Source organism: Diplotaxodon limnothrissa, linkage group LG22 (genome assembly GCF_057381915.1).
Source record: "Diplotaxodon limnothrissa isolate DT_005_m linkage group LG22, D_limnothrissa_male_GT1.1, whole genome shotgun sequence".
Lineage (NCBI taxonomy): Eukaryota > Metazoa > Chordata > Actinopteri > Cichliformes > Cichlidae > Diplotaxodon > Diplotaxodon limnothrissa.
The window spans coordinates 22,358,862-22,374,012 of record NC_140616.1 but is presented as its reverse complement, the minus strand read 5'-3'; the positions used below and the strand labels follow the sequence as shown (position 1 = coordinate 22,374,012).

The 15,151-nt window shown below is 39.6% G+C and overlaps 2 protein-coding genes across 2 annotated transcripts in view; one reads left to right on the top strand and one right to left on the bottom strand.

Moving 5' to 3' along the window:
• rims3 (regulating synaptic membrane exocytosis 3) overlaps positions 1-15,151 on the bottom strand; it is a 34,415-nt gene that overhangs the window by 3,843 nt on the left and 15,421 nt on the right. The gene's annotated exons all lie outside the window — the stretch shown is intronic.
• LOC146609956 (histone-lysine N-methyltransferase set-1-like) lies at positions 11,949-15,086 on the top strand. Its single transcript, XM_085346423.1, has 4 exons — positions 11,949-13,079; positions 13,163-13,325; positions 13,444-13,636; positions 14,958-15,086. Exons 1-4 carry the CDS (start codon positions 12,977-12,979, stop codon positions 15,084-15,086), a joined length of 588 nt encoding a protein of 195 aa, XP_085202549.1. The 5' UTR covers positions 11,949-12,976.

Genomic DNA, 15,151 nt, shown 5'->3' with positions numbered 1-15,151 from the left:
TGCACCAATTCCTCTGACATCGTCTTATTAATCGTTAGCTTACTATGCAAACATGACAAGTGAAATCTCCCGCAGCAAGCTTAAACATGTGAGAGGTTGATCGCGCAGAGAATCGCTGAGCTTATGTGAGTGAGCGTGTAAAAGCATTTCAGTTCTGCTGAGCCAAATAAGACAGGTCAGGGTGAAGAAGTGACAGCCAAAGAAAAGCTTACCACAAAACGGAGAAGTTATGACAAATCAGACTATAAGGCAAAAAGAAAGTGCAGCTTTATGGTTTCATGGACAAAAGAATTTCTGTGGCTGCGATATGACGAGCTAAATAACCAGGGCTGCACATAAGTGGTCCGCAGGTGCGCATTCGCTGTCAAAATAAAAATGTATAGGAGCCTGGATATATAGCAAAACAGCGCAGTGAAGGCACAGCAGACTTAACAAGTGGTTCCTTATCGCTGCCAGTTAAGCGAACACCCAGCCGTCCCACTTCATTAGCCCGAGCATCTCCAGTCTCATTAAGCATCCTTACCATGCCAGGCTCATTACCATGACAACCACAGACACCCTGCATCATCACCATCACTGTGGAGATAAACAGACAGCAAAACAGAGGCCCTTGATGGTAGTTTTGGGTGTTAAAATGATGATAATGACAGACGAGGACAGATCTATGTATCTCTCTATCAATCTGCTAGACCTTCTCTTGCTTTCACCTGAACAAATCTTAAAATGCTACAGGTTACTGAACAGAGCTCTTTTGTTCCAGCTGAAAATAAACTGTTGTGCATCCCATGTTAACAAAAATGCTGTCGATGTCTGCAACAATCTAAAAAGATGCATGTTAGGTTGAAGCGGACTAGTATAAACCTTTACAAAAAAAATGCTGCATCTGTGGGGCTCTAAAGAAGAGAGAGGACGAGTGCTGAGGATAGATGGGTGAAAAGGAAGATGAGAATGATAGGGTCCCATGGGCATTGAAGATGAGGAGAGGGGTGCTGCCTTCTGGTACCTTCTATTTATAATCCTGCAGTAAAGAGTATTTCCAACAGCCTGTGTGTGTATGTGTGCGTATGTGTGTGTGCGCGTGTGTGTGTGTGCACGAGAGAGAGACACCGAGAGAGAAAGGGAAAGGTCTGTATGTGTTGTAGCATGACACCCAGACAAACTCCATGCACTCCTGCTGCCATGACAACCCCCGCCCTCAGATCTGGACCTCAGACAATGCCACCTGAGACAACTAGCGCCATAGCGACAGGCTCATCCGCTATTGCCTTTTATTTTATTTCATTTAAAAAAAAAATAAGAATCGTAACTTGTACAGGAAATACTTGACTGTAACTTCTGCACTAACTTCCTCTCCAAAACTTTGTCCTCGCTCACAACCAAACCGCACAAGTCTGCTGAAGAGTGTGTTTAAATTTTAACACAAGTGCGACGACGCCTCTGTTACGATGAGTAGTTTCATGCACACAAGTGGGAGAACTCCAGTGTTAAACTATCGAGAAGCTATTCATTTAACTCCATTTCCACACTTGTTACTCGTTTGTCTACCGGCCCCTCCCCTCTCGTGAAAATAGCCCCCTACACAGTATGAGGCACTGATCTCTTCCTTCCTATTTAATCCCCTCCTCCTCCTCCTCGTCTGCTCTTTCCCTCCATTCGTTTCCATGGCAATGCCTTCTGCATTGCACCAAGAGCCCCGGCCGGCATGTTCGCTCACAAGCCTTTCCCCCTTACTCATATTGTCCCCTCCACAAGTCCCACTTATTGCTCCTCTTTCTCTCCAGCTTTTTGTCTGCTAGTTATCTTATGAACCCCTTCCTAACCAATTCCTTTTCTTCTTTTCTTATTGTATCTGCCTCATCTTATTTCCTGCTTCATAATCATTTTGGATGTATTTTCTCCCAACCTGCTGGTGAATTCAGTCTGTTATACTGTTAACATCAAAACACACAAAGCACACATCCCGGAAGAAGTAATTAGAGGTTGTCTGACATATATGCCATTTGAGCAGCTAAAACAAAAACATTGCATAAGCTGTTGTGCTTTATTGTGCTACAGTAGAGGGTTTTCAGTTTCTGTGTGTTACAAAAACAGTTAAAGTGTCTCCTGTTGGCTTCACTACGATGAGTAATACCCCGCCCCTGTAAACAACCTCATGAATCTCGCGGAAATGCGAAGCACGGGAATAAAAAACACTAAACTTTTTTTCTCAGCTGCTTATGCACATGTTATGTATCATGGTAGAGGAAAAAAATATAAGGGTGTAACACAAAAGTGTTAGGGTGGAAAGAACTAATAGGTTCAACACTGAACACTATTAGGAAGGTGAGATTGCTTAAAAATGCCAACAATGCAGAAAAGAGCCACACACTGTGACTGCATGCACACTCACACATGACATATAGCTTCTTTGTGTGTGTGTGTGTGTGTGTGTGTGTGTGTGTGTGTGTGTGTGCTCAGTAGATCATTAAAACTGCTCTGACATTTGGAGAGCACACTGATGAAGCCATTCTCATTATATGCTGTAATATAGAATGCTGTTTTTAGACTCCCGGGTTACGCCGACATGCCTATTGGATGCACCGGTGACGGCAACGATCCACCATGCATAGCAACAGTAACCAAGCATGGGTGTTGGAGATGAAGGATATGTTGTGGTATATTTACTGCCAGACCCCAGCTAAATTTGGACTAAGGGAAGATTCAAAGTGGAAGCTTAAGTAAGACCAAGAGGTTATAGTGTACATATGAATCAGAGATTCAGAGCCATATTTACAGTTTACACAATTCATGTGTCATATGACACATTTGGAGCTATTCCTGTATTATGGAGTTTATTCAAAATGAGTCAAGCCAGTTAACAAACAGCAAATAAAAACTTAGATTAAGTTTAAAGGTTTTGTTGAACACCCCACAATGTAACCCTCTAGTTTTTACAAAATAATCAACAATCACTAGCGACCTCCTTTGCTTTACCTTAGGAAGCTAAAATCCTGAAAATTAAAACTCCTAATTAGCCTGGCATTATTGCACTATTTGTGACCACAGACTGTATATAAAAGATGGAACACTCAAAAAAATCACCCATTGGTTTTTTGACTACTGCTTTAACATCTCGAGTCTGGTGCTTTGGTCATTGCTGTCGTGGTTTAATAATGTCGAGAAGTGACAAGATCTGAATAAAACTGAAAACATTATCAGGTAATGCTGGTTATCTTGATTAGCAATGTGCGTCATATAAACTGATATACCCGCCAATTACTCACAACGCAGAAAAAACACAATCCTAGAATTTCAAGTAACAGAAAAAGATGGATGATTAATACATTAAGTTCACAGCAAAACATATTATTAGTAACATCACTTTTTTAAATAACCCAAAGCAATTTAATTAGTTAAGGTGCAATTTGGTAGACAGCTAGCACCAATTATATTAGCCTCCGTGACACTATTAGCATGCTTCTGATAATGCATCAAGTCCTTACACAACACAAACTTCACAGCAGCCATTTTGATATGAAATAGTAGGTAAACACAGGTTTTTAGCATATAATTAATTTGTTCTTGTTACAAAGGCAAAGGTTTAATGAGTGTGACAAAAGTATCATTGGATGTGTCTATTATTTTATGTCAAATTGGCTTAAAAAAGCAAACTAGCTAAACCGGTATAATTCAGCCACTGATGAATACATGGTGAAATTAGCTTAAAAGGCCCACACTGTTAAAAAAAAATTTAAAAAAAAAAAATAGGACAAACAAGCGTGGCAATCTTTAGAGAATGATTTCTGATGCTTTTAGAACCAATTTCAAACGGCTGTTGGAGGATCAGCAGTTTTTACTCCAGTTAGAAAAAAAATAGTCTAATAGCAGTTGGTTGACTGGCCAGTTTCACTCTGTGAAATGTAACCAAACCACATCTACACAGACGTAACATTTTTTTAGTGCAGGGCATAGTTGTCTTTTGATAAATGTCTCAAATGTGCATTTGTAGTTTTTGCCAAGAAGTCTGTAGGATAAATACAACTCTCATTTCAATACTAAAGATTGGATTGATTCAGATATGAAGAGATATACAGATATTTGCAAAGCCAGTTATTTCTTTATTTATATAGAACCCCTTCAAATATCTTCTTCACTACAGCCCATTTACCAATATCAGTAGAGATATTAGACATAAAAAAAACTAAAAGAAACATCAGAAATCACTTTTTGGCAATCCATTGTGTCAGTTGAGCTACCACAAATAAGATAAAAGTGTAACCACATTTTCAAACACTGGGAGCAACTTAACAAATCACGCAGTGCATTGGGGTTTACTGCTGTATGACAGTAGAGCTTGTGACCAACAAATTTAATTTTCTCTTTGATGTTGCATTTCTTTTAGAAAGACGCATGCATTCCAAGTGTTTGTTTTGCCAGCGTTACAGCTGTCCATGAGAACAAACACAGGCATTACCGTTGACCTGACGGCCTCAGTTCGTTTGTCTTCATCCACGTCTATGTCAGCGATCACAGCACAGGTTTTGCTTTGTAACCTTTCTGTCCTTTTTTGCCATCTGTCAGATTGTATTAGGGCCATAGTAGCTCCCCTCCCTGCTATCAAGGCAAACCTCATCTTATCAAGCCTAGGAAAGTTTAACTTGGAGCCTCTAAATGAAGATAGCTATGATAACATTTAAATAGTGATAACATGTGATTAAATAGATCATAATCACATTCCCAAAGCACATGACTTAATGCCCCCTTTTTTCCCAATGATGAATTATTCAATCAAGTTGAATTGGAATAGCTGGTCTTGGTAAATGAAGGTTTGTCTTTTCTGAACTGCCCTTAAACATTTCACCGAGGAATAAAAAAGGCAAAGCAACACATAACAATATAACAAGTAAAAAAAAGCATGAAAATCACTACAGCCAAGTTAACTCAAACATGTAAACAGCAGAAATTTACCGAGCAAGTTGGCTCGGCTGGCTTTTTTGTTTTATTGATTCCAATCAGCCCTCCCAAGAGACCCCGGGCATCTGTCTACAGTCACGAAAAAATAAAGGTCCACCTCTTTCAGTTCTAAGGTTTTAAATATTAGTAAGTACACCCCATGATTCAGTATCTTGTAGAACCAAATTTAGTCATGACTTTATCAATGTTTGACATCATCATGGAGGAAATCTGGGCAGCTCATGGGGCCAAAGAATTGCTTCAGTTCATTTTGCAGGCATTTGTTTATGCACAGTTGTTATCAGTTTGATGTTTGGACTCCGAGTGGACCAGAGCAACATTTTTATTTTCTTCTTTAGAAATTCTGTTGTAAATGGCCTGTATTTATATAGCGCTTTACTAGTCCCTAAGGACCCCAAAGCGCTTTACATATCCAGTCATCCACCCATTCACACACACATTCACACACTGGTGATGGCAAGCTACATTGTTGGTGTAGATTCTTTGCTGTGCTTGGGATCATTGTTCTGTTTTAAAACCCAGAGTTGGGCAACTTTTAGCTGTAAAGTAGATGCCCTCACCTATTTTGTCCCGTGGCTGTAAAATAAGGCCAAATCATCACCCTCCACCAAATGTAACACTGTGCTTTATGACCAATCACCTCCACTTTGGTATCCTTTGAGATCTGCACAGTCTGAGATAGAGCCTTTTGTTCTTTGCAGTTTTTTTCTTTTTTCTTTTTGATCATTGAATATATATTGACATTGGATTGCATTTGCTGAGATGACCACTCCTGGAAATCTTAGTCACAAATATTTGACTAAGATTTCCAGGAGTGGAAATCTTAGTGTAGAAAGCTGAAACTCAAACTGTTTGAAAATGGACTTATAACCTTTCCTAGATTGTCTTCCCAAAGATCGTTGATGATATCTTTCCATCTTGGCATTGTGTTAACACACCTGGTTGTTTACTAACCTTCCTGATTTCTATGGAAGCAGTAAGGGTGTACTTAATTTTTTACACAATGTTTTGCATTTTGGTTTGATTTTTGCTAAATAATGTTGTAATCATTTGGTTTTTGCATTCACCTCATTTTAAAACCAGCCACGGATATGATTTGTATTTATTTTATTTTTTACTGTACAGTGAAAGCAGGACTTGATCAGCCATAATCATGGTTTGTTTCCCCATCTGTATGCTAAGATAAGCTAACTACAAGTATTTCTCACTTTGAACCATTTGTTTAAGGGCATATCAGCTTTTTGACAAACAACAGCCATAGAACGAATATAATGTAGGGGCAACAGTTCAGAAAGTGCATAAAAACTATTTACAGTACAAGTAATTAGGTTAATGATCGTGACTTCTCAAAATTGGTTTATTATGTTGTATTAATGTGCAATCATAAGCTTTGTTTCCTTGTTTTTTCCCCCATTTGCTGTGCTGCATCTGTATTTTTATCCTTCCAAAAGAATCCTTTTCTCTATAATTTAACCATTTATGAAACACTGCCAGCGTTCCACTTTTCCAAGTCAGTTATTTAACTCTAACAGAGCATGCAAAAACAAATAAATGTGGTCGAGGGTTAAGTGTAGCCTAGTCTTACCCCGTCTTTAAAGATAATGCATGGGAATTAAACAAATCGAATTTCCCCTTTGTGTGCACGTGTGTGCACGTGTGTGCACTGTCGCTGTGTGTGAACTGCAATGCAACATTTCAGGCAAAGACCTAAGTTAGGGAGTGGTCAATGTGAAGTAAGTGATTAGCGCTTCTCAGCATCGGGTTGCATGGGAAATTATTTCATGAAATCAAAAAAAACGTTCATGTATGGCAGGATGTCTGTCAGCGAGTTAATATGCCACACAGGCTCTTGTCTAACGGCAATTAATTACGATGAGGAAAAGAGTAATTTAATTTAGATGTAATTTCCTCTTGATTACTTGACTCTGTGGCTGATGACCAAAGGATTAGGGATGGCAGAGCATTTCATTTTTTTTGAGAAAAAGCAGATGAGAAAAAAATAAGACAATATGGGCAAAATATGGCGAAAAAACAAACGAAATCACAAAACCTTCTGCTGCTTGTTAAACTACCACTAACACACAGAGCAAAACATGTAAAGAGCAAAACAAAACTGATCTCAAACCTGCCTTTACATAAATGCTTTGTAAAATTCTACTACTGGGATGGAATATTTTAATTTCCTTCTGATTTAATTTAGCTGTTTTCCAGGTTCCAGCCAGTGTATCTTCAATAAAAGCAGGATTATGAGAGCAATAACTTTTCATGAAGAAAATTTCATTTAGGTCAAGAAAATTCCCCAAACAACCTGATCAGAAGGGGAGCTCTATATCTAGCTTACAGATACTTTGTGCTCCGGTTCAACAGGAGATAACATTTCAGGGTAGAAATTAAATCGCTTGTTGAGCGCTTCCTGCAGTGCAGCAGCAGCAGCGTCTCTGTGCCATGAAACAGAATTAGAAATCAATCTGCCTGTATGTTCCCATTGCTTGAGAAAGAAGCAGAACTGTGTGCTGCTCCTATGCACCAAAAGCTGTTCTCCCCATCCCCATCCAAAACACCACACGGCAGGCAGCAGTAGGCTTGCGTATGCTCTGTGTAAGCGCAGTGTTTACTGTGCTTTTTAATTTTACCTTAGACTTAGATATGTTACATATGAACACGTTGACTCATGCCTCGCTTATTGACATGAGCAGTTTGGGGATATTTATTGAGAAAAGACCACTCTGCTGTCAAGTACAATTACGTGACTTTGATCAAGTGTAGAGGTCTAACATTTTGCAAAATGTGTTTATTAAATACACAGAACAGCAGACAAACAAGATAAAATACTGCATCAATGCACCGATGTATGCAGAAGAGCGTCTCTGAGTGGACAACACGTTGAACCTTAAAGCAGATAGGCTACAACAGCAGAAGAACACACCAGGTGCTCTTCCTGTCGGCCAAGAAGAAGAAAGTTAGGCTGCAGTTCATACAGGCTCACTAGAACTGGACAAGAAAAGTGTCACACTTTTCCCTGTTTCATTACCACTCACTGGCTAGTTGGCAGTGTTTGGACAAATGTACAAACCAATTTCATCTAGCGACAATCACCCATCTCTGGGAATCACCTGCAAACTGGTCGGGGAACATTTTTCCCTTGCGACCTGTGGCTAGCGGGCGCTTGCTGACTTGTCTTTAAGCCTGTGTGAGTGAGGCATTTGGGGTTGTCAAAAGATTTATAGCCATTTGGACAGTGGGCAAGCCTTTTTGCAAAGTCATAACATAACGGTAACATAGGACACCATATCAGCTAGCATATCAGGCGAGATGAGCTAACCCCCATCCCCACTGAAAATCATTTGAAAATATTGGCAAGTATGCTGCTGTAAACAGTTGCATCTTAAAGACGGTATATCAAATGTCAACGTTGAATCAGATTGCAGGCAGTGTGCTTTGAATCCACATGCTGTTTAGATGTAGTGTTTTACATGCAGAAGCTACACTTCCAAAATTGCAAAGCCACAAAGAAAGAAAGAGTGAAATAGTTCACCAATCTGTCTCGCTAAGAATAGAGCATTGATGGGTTGGTGGGCGAGATTGAGAAAACGTGATAGATGCTGCGTGAAAGTGAGAGCCAAAGAGATTGAGATTAATTGCGGAGAGATAAAGGGGAGGGGAAATTACGATGTCGGCGAGCTTGTGGAAACAAAGGGAGGACAATGAGGAAGTGGAGACATGAGAGGCAGAAAGAGGACAGAAAGTGATCGTCGGTCAGTTTAGCTGTGTGTTTGGCGGCCTCCAGAAGGACCAGTATGGAGGAGAAAGCTTTTAGAGACAGGAGTAAGGTTTCAGTTTCTACAGTATGTGTCAGGAGAGCCAATCACACAATGTCGCTTTCAAAGCAAAAAGACGTGCCAGCGCTTGAAATTGCAAAAAAAAGAGCAGTTTCACCTGAAATAGCAGCTTGAAAGACGCAAGGACTTTTTCTTTGATTAGTCATAGTGGATAAGAATAGCAATCAAGTGAGTCATCCACAGAAATAGCTTTCATTATCAAAAGGGCAGCGCGTGTGTTACTACAGTTCGGATGCTGCAGAGACTCAGCAACTTTCATTGTTATTATTCTAACAATTCATAGTCTTTGCTCTTGCTCTTTTTGTCCGGGCTTTTCTGAGCTAAAGTGACATTTAAGAATCTCCCTTTGGAGGTGAGTTTTCCCTCAAAGGATCTAAATCACTGTAAGCTTTCCAAGATGCGCCTGCCAAAATTCCTAATGTGTGTTTCCTAGCTTTGACTCAGAAACTGAGCTGGAAGTAGGGCATGAGTCACCACAAAAACACTCTCAGAACTGAAACGCAAGGTCTCTTTAATCTACTATAGTATAGTGTAGAGGACGCGCTTTAACTTGTTGCCTTTAAGTGTGTTGTTGCTGGGCTTATTTCTCCTGTCAAAGCACCCTTTAAAAACAAGAAAACATTATTTACAAGATTGTGAAGAGAGAGAGATCATTTCCTTTCAAAACATTTTCAGTTAAGAGTGAAGAGAGAACCTCAAAAATGAGAGAAAAAGACTTAACTAGATGGAAACGGCTCCTCCGAAAAATGTATCCTTTGCTATCTTCCCTCTGCATCACATCATCCTGTCTAGCCTGAGCTTTTTCAGACTGGGGGAGTACAACCTTCATATTATCAGTATTTAGGAAACTAGGAGAACTGCTACTGGCCGCCTGGCATTGTCCTGCAGATATACCGCTATCAGCTTATATAACGTCTTATCTTCTTTTTTTCTTTCTGAGAACCTGATGCTTGTAGCAATTTTAGAAAAGTTGTCACCAAATCTCTGGCTCCACTGTTTAAAATGCTCTGTGCACTGTCGGCCACACATGTAGCATCACAGCTTAGCAGATGTTGGTGCAGAGTCAAGCAGTCTCTTTGCAATAAATTGCTAAATATGGGTCAAACACTGGCTGAGTTTTCATCCACAGCTGGTTGCATCTTATTGTAGCTAACAGAGTGTACAGTCATATCTAAAAGCACATTTGCATTGGACTCTGTGCAGTCATGTAAAAAAACTAAGCACACCCAGATTCATTGGCTTTAGAAGCAATAACTTGAAGTAATCTGTTTCTGCATCACTTTATCAGCCTCTCACATCTTTCCCTCATGCCTTTACAGCGTTGCTTCCGTTCATTGAGGTTTATGGGCATCCGAACATCCAAAGCTCTCTTAAGTTCCCACAACAGCATTTCAATCAGGTTGAGATCTGAGCTTTTACTGACTGGGGCAACTGCAACACTTTGATTCCTTTCGTTTTCAGATTTGATGCTGTGATTGTGATCATTGCCCTGCTGCATCACAAAATTTCAGCTGAGCTGTCAAACAGATGGCCTCACATTTTAATATTTCGGTACAGAGAGGAGTTCGTGGTCAGGCGCCCAAATTCTGTGCACGGTTGTCGAAAAAATTGGTACCCGGACACTAATCAATAATAGAAATTGCTACTGAATTAAATATTCTTTTGCAACAGTATCAATACCAACAGTGCCATCTTCGCCTCCTGCTGCTGACACACAACCTCAGACAGCCCCTCTCCTCACTAGCAGCTAAAGTAGTTGACGTTTTTCTCACACCTAATGAGAAATTTCAAGAGGTCACTATAGCTCACATTTCAACAGCGTTGAACAGTTATCATAAATGTTAATCTGTCCGGGGCATGCGAGCCATTGAACTATTAGCAGTTAACCAAAAGTAGCATTAGCTATCATTAAGTTAGCGGCTAACAGCTATAGCTAAATAATGTGATAGCATTAATGTGAAAGGTAGGCAGTTATCAGTCCCACCCAAATATAACAAGAATAAAATTGTAAACACTTTCCTGGTATTGGTACTGAGTTTAAAATACTAGTCTTGTGACAACTAAAGCTTTGTCACTTAAGTACAATTTGTCCTGTGTTGAGAAACAAAAGGCTAATTTAACATAAATTAAGTATTTGCTCTATTTTTTTTCTCCTTTGGTATACAACAACAAAGTAAAATTCACTGGAGGAAACACCTGTGTTATTTTCTTGAAAGACAAATATAAAAATGAGTCAGAAGCACTTAACATTACTGGCAATGGTGCAAGTCCCTCTGCATATTTTTCACAGCCTGGAGCTAGAGTTACAGGCTCAAAAATATTTGTCTGACGACAGCATACTCAGAAATGTGGTTGCTATTGGTCACAGAGCGTAGCTGGAATCATTTTAATAAGCAAAGGAACAAGTATTCTCGTCACGTGTCAAACATATTTCCATTTCTGTCTCTGTTTCTTTTCCGTATCTCTGGCGTCCTTCCAGCAGGAGCTACAGCGTCATAGTAATAAATAATAAATAAACACACAGGAGTCAAGATTTTAAAAAGGAGGTCAAAGAAAAAAAAGCATGGACGCTGAGCTAAATAGAGCAGGAAAGAGTAAGGTGTTTTAGACACATATGAGCTGGGGTGTGTGTGTGGGGGGGCTTTCAGTGGGACACACAAACATGCATATCTATGCCTGGTTTCCTTTAATCTAACTCTCTTGGTGCACTGCATCACATGATTGGTGCTTGTTTCTCTGAATCCACGTCCCTCTGTGCAGACAGACAGTGCACTGGGAGCGCTCTGCTGGCTCTGTTTTCGCAGTCATGGATAAACCTGCTCAGAAGATAAGACCATGTTCAGCTGAGGAGTGACTCACCCACTAAACCTGGGAAACCGTTTCTGTGTGTGTGTGTGTGTGTGTGTGTGTGTGTGTGTGTGTGTGTGTGTGTGTGTGTGTGTGTGTGTGTGTGTGTGTGTGTGTGTGTGTGAGTGCGTCTATGTGGTATGGATTGACATTTGACCTGCGCTGTACCTGGGCTCCGGGGACATTTCGACTTTTTGCTGTGTATTCATGTGTCCCCCTAAAACATGACTTGTAAATGCATTTTTAAGTGTCTAAATAATAATTTTTTCTACTTCTTATGAGGTCATTATTTATCTTTTGACCTGTATTTGCTTAAACTGTAGTGTAAATTCATTTATTAAACTATAATTAAAAGATTTTCTGATTTTCTTAAAAGTCCACCTATACCCCTCACCTGATTTTTGTGTATTCCAGTGTATTGCACAGCGACGTTTCGAGTTAGAGTGGATGTGTGTAGGTACTGCAATTTAATACACATTTTCAATACACACGGCCGGAAGTCATTGTGATTGGTAGGCTATATATATAGGCGGTACCTACAGGAAACGGCGCCACAACTTTCGCGCGCGTGCCCTTTAACAAGTGTATGTCGACGGCAATACGAAGACGGATTAAAAACACAAAGGTAAGCCTTTTTTAATGTAAAATGCACCATGACTTTAATACTATATGAAATTATAGGTGCACAGGCCTATATTAAACTGGTTTAATTTATGCTTTATGGACTGTTAGTGAGTCTTTGAAGAAGTAAAACGGCCCCAGCGTTTGTCATTGAGTAAATAAAATAGGGCTGACGACTAACCGCGTCAACGCGATAAAGCGGGCTAACCCGTGTTAGGATTTACTCGGTGTTAAAGCATTATTGTGGCTTAAACGTGTTAATGCCGACATCGCGACTAACGCGATTAACAATTAAACCAGCGCAGTCTGAGTCAAAATCCCTGATGTCGCTGTTAGCTAATTTCGGGCAGTTTGTCCAATGTCTGTCCATTCTGCTGACAGCCCTAAAATAAAAGCAAGGGTATAAGTGTATTTAGTCGTGTATTTATTTATATGCCTGAAGAAAAAACTTCTTACAGTTTTGATGCCTAAGCTTTCTCAGTACTTGTATCACTCTCTGCAGTCGCCATTACAGAAATGTCACATGTCGCCATTTTGAGTACTAGGCCTTTAACATTTTAAAAGAAGGCATAAATTAGCACTATGAATAAGTCAGCTGTGTTTATGCTGTAAACTACACTACTGCTAGTTCTGCTACTACTGATGATGATGACAATGATGACGATAATCGTAATACTTTATATGCTTTGGTAATACAGCCAATCGTACAGGAGAACATGCGAAGGAGACGCATTCCTCCACGGGAGGATGCAGTCTGTCATGTTTCTGCTGGAAGGGACAAACTGGGACTTGATATCCACTACATAAATGCCTTCAAAGGTAAGTTGGTCTTTAGTTTGGATTAGATTTGGAGTTTTTCACTTTGTCTTTTGTCACTCACTTGGTATGCCTCTGCAATTCAGGTCGGGGCATTTTCACGACTGTTCCATTCCAAAAAGGAGACTTTCTTTTGGAATACAGAGGTAAACTCATAACAAAAGAAGAATGTGAGCGGAGACACAGAGTTTATCATGACAGCCTGAAGGTGTTCATGTTTGAATTCAAGTTTGATGGAAAACTCTGGTGGTGCGTATTATATCAGTGTAGTTTGATTAAGATTAAATGACACATTGCTTTTGATTTATGAAAAAAAAAGCTTCCTAACTAACTAGTTAAGCTAATACTTTTTTGCCTAACCCCACAGTGTGGATGCATCTCAAGAAGATGGGTCATTAGGCAGACTTGTCAACGACAACCACATCAGTCCAAGTGCTAAGATGAAAATATTAAATATCAATGGAAAGCCCCATCTATGCTTATTTGCAAGCAGAGACATAAGTCCAGGCGAAGAAATAGACTATAATTATGGTGACTCGGATTGGCTCTGGAGATGCAAGGTATTTCTACAATTGTACTTTTTGGAACTGATAAATTGCATACCCTAAGCCATTTTTACATTTGTACCTACTCAAATTGGCTTAACGTGACTTAGGGCATCTAGTTTTTCACTGAAATTGAGTATCACCTACTGTGCCTGGGGTAACTATAGCAATGCAGCCGAGCATCCAGTGATATAAATGCCACAGCAAGCATGGACGTCAAGGTGACAAAATGCCTGCTGCTCAGTCTATACTTTAGTGTTCAATTCAGGGATCACGCTGTTAATTTTGGTCGCTATTTCAAACATTTCAGAGTTTCAAAAATGATGGCTTGGATTTTCACGAAGGAGGCGCACTCATAACTTATCGAGTGGCACCATTGACCAGCCACCTGGTGGCATTCAGTCTATGTCAAATTTTCTGATCACTTTGGATCACTTGGAACCTTGGTGCAGTAGTTACTGAAAAACTACATGGTACTATAACCTACTGGAAAAACAGGGGTAGGTACTAATGGAAAACAGGCAATTGTGATGGCTGCCACATCAAAGCCCTCTAAAAGCACTAAAAAAATATCAGCAGGTATGCAGAAATAAAAAATGGCTTTCGGTTTCTAAATTTTAACAGTGATTGATGTTTAATGTGATTCTACACAGCAAAATCTCCAGTGTTAAATTAACACTGGAGAGTGTCTATAAGGGTCCACACCTCTGAGTGTTAAATACAACACTGTTGAGTGTTAAATTAACACTTTTGACAGTGTTATATGTTTAAAAGTAACCTAGTCAGTTTTGAAGATTAACAATGGCTAACACTGAGCAGTGCTGATTTTCTAACACTGGAAAATAACTCAAAATGTTAGAAATATTCCAGTGTTAGAAAATCAGCACTGCTCAGTGTTAGTCTTTGTTAATCTTCAAAACTGACTAGGTTACTTTTAAACATATAACACTGTCAAAAGTGTTAATTCAACACTCAACAGTGTTGTGTGGACCCATATAGACACTCTCTAGTGTTAATTTAACACTGGAGATTTTGCTGTGTAGCCTCTTTAGTTAGATTCATTTTAAATTTTGTCCCTTGAAGATAAATGGGCCCTAGTGACAGTTCGTTGCTGCTACAGGTGATTGTTTTACTCCTTTAGCAATGGCTTAAAAAATAAAGAAATCACACTGACTATTTGTCTCTTAATCATAGGGCCTTAAATTCTCTATACATGACAGTGAATATTTTAAAGACAATAGCTTGAAACTTATCTTTCTCATACAGTTTATTTAATGTTTCAAAAGCCTCTTCAAAAATGCACTGTATATTCATTTTCTATCTGTTACACACGAAGACGGAGACCAGCCAGATTCAGAAGACTGTGAGCTGCCTAAAGCCGCAACCAAACAGCTTTCCAAACAATGATCTGGACCTGAAACATCCAGAGCCTGAAAGGGTAAATATAATCCAGTGTACCACTTAATGAACTAATAATTTAATCTATCATCATTCTTTATGGATGCTGTGTGTGTGTGTGTTTGGCAGTCA

Excerpts from the sequence above, each read along its gene's own strand:
- LOC146609956 (XM_085346423.1), top strand. The coding sequence starts at position 12,977 with ATGCGAAGGAGACGCATTCCTCCACGGGAGGATGCAGTCTGTCATGTT. Across the intron at positions 13,326-13,443 it reads TTTGATGGAAAACTCTGGTG|TGTGGATGCATCTCAAGAAG; the intron begins GTGCGTATTATA and ends CTAACCCCACAG. Across the intron at positions 13,637-14,957 it reads ATTGGCTCTGGAGATGCAAG|ACGGAGACCAGCCAGATTCA; the intron begins GTATTTCTACAA and ends TTACACACGAAG.